Below are 5,025 nucleotides of genomic sequence, written 5' to 3' on the forward strand. Positions count from 1 at the left end.
GGGTCCCAATGGTCCACCTTTATCCATGGGAACCAGACTGGCCCAAAGCTTCCCACTCAAGAGTAGCTGGGACAAAACCTCCTTGGGTCAGCATTACCAGGGCATGTGGTAGAGCAAGCACAGCACGGAAAGCACAGTTGAAAGCCATTTGAACAGAGGCTGAAAGCCAGGTAGTGTCTACCAAAACAAAACCTTCTCCATCCCTGTGGTTTCACTTCCACTCTCTCAGCAGGAGGAGACAGCAGGGCAGAGAGGCAAAAAGCCTCCCACACCATGGCTTCCGACCGTCTCATCCACAGTGAATGGAGAGTGGCTTGTGCTCTCTCTGCAGAATTCCTCTATGCTGGCCAAGGCTGCACCCTTGATGCCACCATCCCCTCATCCAGCCTTCTCTGAAGACACTCACCTCTTTGTGGTGATCCCCACATATTGATAGACAGTGGTAGGATGTATGAAGCCTTTCATCTTTCTCTTCGGCAGCTCCTTGAAGTAGCAAGGGGGCAGCCCAGAGCTGGCATAGGTCCTGGTATCACAGGTCACCAGCCCAGAGTAGCATATCATCATCCGGGCTGCCAAGTTCACCTTATGGCCAATGACTGCCATAGAGATGGAGAGAGAGAAAGAGCACATAGTGATGTACCTGTGTCACCAGCTCCACAGTGCCCTTGAGGCCAACGGCTGCCTTATGCCCGACACCCACAGACCCACAGTGGGTTAAGCAGATCCCAGGGGAACAACCAGCCATGGAGCCCAGTCTCCACCTCAGGCCAGGATTGGTGCTACCTGGGCTATTCCTGGCTGGCCACTGGGCAAGCCCTCTCCCAGCCTGTCTTCCTCTTTCCAGCATCCCACTCCAGTTTCCCAGACTGCAGACACACGCTTTTACCTGTGTACTCGTGCCTCAGAGGGTGGCCAATGAGGCCGCAGAATGTCATCCCACTGGTAACGGACACAGACACTGTCCTGGAACACAGGGAAACAGTGCAGCTTCAGCAGCACTCCAGGCACAGTCCTGCCCACCCAGCTTCAGCCCTTCCTGCATCTCCTCTCAGCACTAGCCTGGGCCACTGGCCATCCTGCTCTGGCAGCACAGGGTTTGGGGATACAGAAAGCTCAGGGGTGTAATGGACCCCTTACACCCCTGCCAGGACAAGGAACAGGGCTTAGAGCACAGGCAGGAACTTTCGGACACTTATCCTGAGACCACATTCCCTGAGCTGTGACCTGTGACCAGTGGGAAAAGATGGAGAGAAGAAGGTGCCACAATGTCACCGCCTGTGGTGACAGCAATGTGAGATCAGGTGTCTGGGCCCCATCCCTCTTCACAGGCCAGTCGCCCAGAAGGGACTGCTTCTGACACCAAGGAGCTTCTCATCTTCACTAGGGCTCATTCCAGCACGGTGGCTAGCAGGGTGTGCTTGGAGAGACTCTGCCTGGCTGCCCGGGGATAAGCCCACGGGTTGCCTGCCACCTCTCAGGGCTCTATTTCCTTCCTGCCAACGAAGGGAGGACAACAGAGGGTAAGCTAGAAGCAACTCTCTTCTTCTGCCTTACGCTGGCCCAGGCAGCATGTACTCCCTCAAGCCCTACCACACACTCACCCTATTTTCGCAATGATCTCGGAGCACGAGTTGAAGATCTGAATAGCACTCTGCAAAGCGTGACTGCTCTCGTGCAGCACCTTTACTCCAGGGAGCCCAAACACACAGAGGAATGTGCAGCCCTGCCGAGGACAGATGCAGCACATCTTGCCACAATGCCTAAGAAGAAATCTTTCCCTCTAGCTTACTGTCCACCCTCTCGGGTTGGGGGGAGATGATTCCGCCCCACACTCACTTTGTCAAACAGGAGGACTTTGTTCACTTCGCCCTTGAGAGGATAGATGATTTCCTGTATAAGGCTGTTGACTTTGTTGAGGACACTGCGGAAAAATACTACGTTCTTTGCATCAAAATCCAGGCGGAGGAAGAGGCTGGTGACTGGCCGTAGCTCAGAGAGGACGTCCTGCAGCACCCTGTCATCAAACTGGAAGACAAGACCATGATGGCTTCATGAGCCTGCTGTCCCAGAGGCTTGCTGCCCACACCAGGTACCAAGGGAGAGCTGGTGTCTTGGCAATAGCAGGTACTAGAGGAGGAAGAGACAGATCCTCCTATCAGTGCAAATGGTCAACAGGCTGCCCAGCCTGCAGCAGGCAGATACCGCGTCAGAACACAAATGACAAAGGTGAGAAAGGTGCTCTGGTAACAACCCATCTTGGGACACTGACAGACGTGAGTGGCTACACTCAGCGAAGCTCTAGGGATTTCAGTGAAATCTCCCCTTTACCCTACCATCACATCCAGAGCACATGCAGAGCCATACCCACAGAAAAGACAGAGAGGCAGAAGTCTGCCTCCCACCACCCATCTCTCTGAGGACAACTCATACAGTGATGCAGCACCAGTGCCCTTTGGCTCAGTTTCCCCACATTATCATCTCAGGATGCATCTTCTTTGGTTTGTTTGCTCTCATGAAAACTCCATCTTTGAATGCACCACTTCTTCTGCCCTGCAAAAATGCAGCCCCAGCAGCAATGGCCCATCCGTACCTTCCTGATAGCAGCGTTGGGTATGTAACTAAGCATGACCCCCACATCAGTACCAGAGTTCAAGGAAAGAGCAGGCCTGACAGCATCTGCGGAGAGGAAACACAGGTGGTTGCTGGGAGGATGGGACTATGAACTGTTGGAAAGCAGGGGCTAGCACTGGCAACTGGGGAGAGTCTCCTGCGTTTGCTTGTGTTGCCACCTTCAGGTGCTCAGGGCAGAGCTGTGCCCTGGAAGGAGATGGCAGCAGCAGCAACCGCCCAGATGATGCACAAGAGGGCCAAAACCACGAGTGTTAACTGAGAGGGAAGAAGGGAGAAGTAGTTATTTCTGGCCCCTGCAGCAGCCAGGCCCTATGTTTCCAGGCAAACACAAATAAAGGTAAAGTTGGCACTCACATTCATTTTCCACAGTGTGGCACTTCTCCTTCTGTAAGAGCTTGTCTAAAATAACTTGGCATTCTGACTGAGACATCTGATTCATGCCTGTAACCTGAAGGTACACAGAAGGAAAGCACTGATACCGGCCTTTCCAGGAATCCCAGAGACAGATACTGCCTTCCACTGTCACTGCCCAGAAAAGGGGAGAACAAGTCTACCTGGCTGGACAGGACAGTAGTGCTTCCTCAGAAACATGAGCTGGGCAGGCATCTTCCAAGCATTCCCCCAGCTGTCAACGGCTCCATGAGCCACAGAGGACACTGCTGGTGGGGCCAAAACTCTTCCAGTGCCTCCTGAACCCTCAAACTGAGCAAGCCCAGCCCACGGTTACTCGTAACATGTAAGGACGAGCATCAGCTGCTCTCCACTTTCACAGCTACAACTCTTTCCATATTCAGCTCTTCAGCCTTCTGACACCTCCCTCCTTCAGGTCCAGGTCCTCAGAATGGCTTTAGATGCCACCCCATCCACCTACTTTCACAGCCGTTTTGCCTGCAATACGTCTGGTCCTGAACCGGTCCTTCTCACAGAGCTCCCAGCAGCTGGCTGAGAGGACAATTTCACCTGCACCCGCAAGTACTCCAGCCTCACAGACATCTTCCAGGGCCTTGCCAATGACACAGAAGAACTGCCGCCTCTCATCTCCAAAACTGAGGTGGTGCATGTCCCCTGCAGAGATCCCTGGGGAGAGAGAGAGGGAGAAGCAGAACTGACCGAGGGAATATTTTGAGCTCTACAGCCCCCAGCATCTCAGCTGTTCAGAAGCCAATCTGAAACCCAATGGGAAGATGGTCATTATGGAGGAGGAGGGCACCCTCCATACTTCTCAAGGGGATACTGACACAGGTCTCTGAAATGGATGTCAAGAAATAGACAAACCAAGTGGACAGTGACACTGTGTTGAGAGGGCTGGGTGGCTTATCAGCCCCCGAAGCCCAGCAAACCGAGGTCCAGATCACTGCCCACTCCCTTTACATGCAGGTGGGTTGTAGAAAAGAAAACCTACAGCCTGCAAAAGCCTTTCTCACAGGGAGAATTGCTTAAGGCCCTTTTGCTCCTTGTGAAAGGCAAGGGAGAATCCAGCAGGGAAAAGAATGCAAAGCTGCCCCCACCTGAAAAATGAAGGGTTAATTTCCTTCTGCAGGCATTTGGGTTAAAGCAGATGCTCAAGGACCCTAATACTCAACCTGACACCCACTCTGCCTTTGCACTTCATAGAATCATAGAATGGTTTGGGTTGGAAAGGATCTTAAGATGATCTAGTTCCAAACCCCCTGCCATGGGCAGGGACACCTTGCACTAAACCGCGTTATCCAAGACTCCATCCAACCTGGTCTTGAACACCACCAGGGTTGAAGCATTTACCACGTCTTTGGACAACCCATTCCAGTGCCTCGCCACCCTCACAGTAAAGAACTTCTTCCTTGTATCAAACCTAAACTTCCCCTGTTCAAGTTTGAGGCCATTACCCATTGTCCTATCACTACAGTCCCTAATGAAGAGTCCCTCACCAGCATCCTTGTAGGCACCCTTCAGATACTGGAAGGCTGCTATGAGGTCTCCACGCAGCCTTCTCTTCTCCAGGCTGAACAGCCCCAACTTTCTCAGCCTTTCTTCATGCAGAAGGTGCTCCAGCCCTCTTATCATCCTCCTGGCCCTCCTCTGGACTTGCTCCAACAGCTCCATGTCCTTTTTATGTTGAGGACACCAGAACTCTACACAATACTCCAAGTGAGGTCTCATGAGAACAGAGTAGAGGGGCAGGATCACCTCTTTCAACCTGCTGGTCATGCTTCTTTTGATGCAGCCCAAGATACGGTTGGTTTCTGGGCTGCCAGTGCACACTGAAGCCGGCTCATGTTCAGTTTCTTATCAGCCAACACCCCAAGTCCTTCTCTGTAGGGCTTGCTCTGAACCTCTTCTCTGCCCAACCTGTAGCTGTACCTGGGATTGCCCTGACTCAGGTGTAGGACCTTGCATTTGGCTTGGTTGAACTTC

General features: G+C 52.8%; 1 protein-coding gene across 1 annotated transcript in view; it reads right to left on the bottom strand.

The window, feature by feature from the left end:
• ADCY10 (adenylate cyclase 10 (soluble)) overlaps positions 1 to 5,025 on the bottom strand; it is a 20,168-nt gene that overhangs the window by 11,346 nt on the left and 3,797 nt on the right. Inside the window, exons 5-11 of the mRNA XM_010019903.1 lie at positions 3,503 to 3,708; positions 2,986 to 3,079; positions 2,591 to 2,618; positions 1,837 to 2,047; positions 1,602 to 1,723; positions 887 to 963; positions 407 to 596 (exon numbers count right to left, since the gene is read on the bottom strand). Of these exons, the coding sequence (XP_010018205.1) occupies positions 407 to 596; positions 887 to 963; positions 1,602 to 1,723; positions 1,837 to 2,047; positions 2,591 to 2,618; positions 2,986 to 3,079; positions 3,503 to 3,708 (928 nt within the window). The remainder of the gene's footprint in view (positions 1 to 406; positions 597 to 886; positions 964 to 1,601; positions 1,724 to 1,836; positions 2,048 to 2,590; positions 2,619 to 2,985; positions 3,080 to 3,502; positions 3,709 to 5,025) is intronic.

The sequence above is a fragment of the Nestor notabilis genome, unplaced genomic scaffold, assembly GCF_000696875.1.
Source record: "Nestor notabilis isolate BGI_N333 unplaced genomic scaffold, ASM69687v1 scaffold5668, whole genome shotgun sequence".
In the NCBI taxonomy this organism is placed as follows: Eukaryota; Metazoa; Chordata; class Aves; order Psittaciformes; family Psittacidae; genus Nestor; species Nestor notabilis.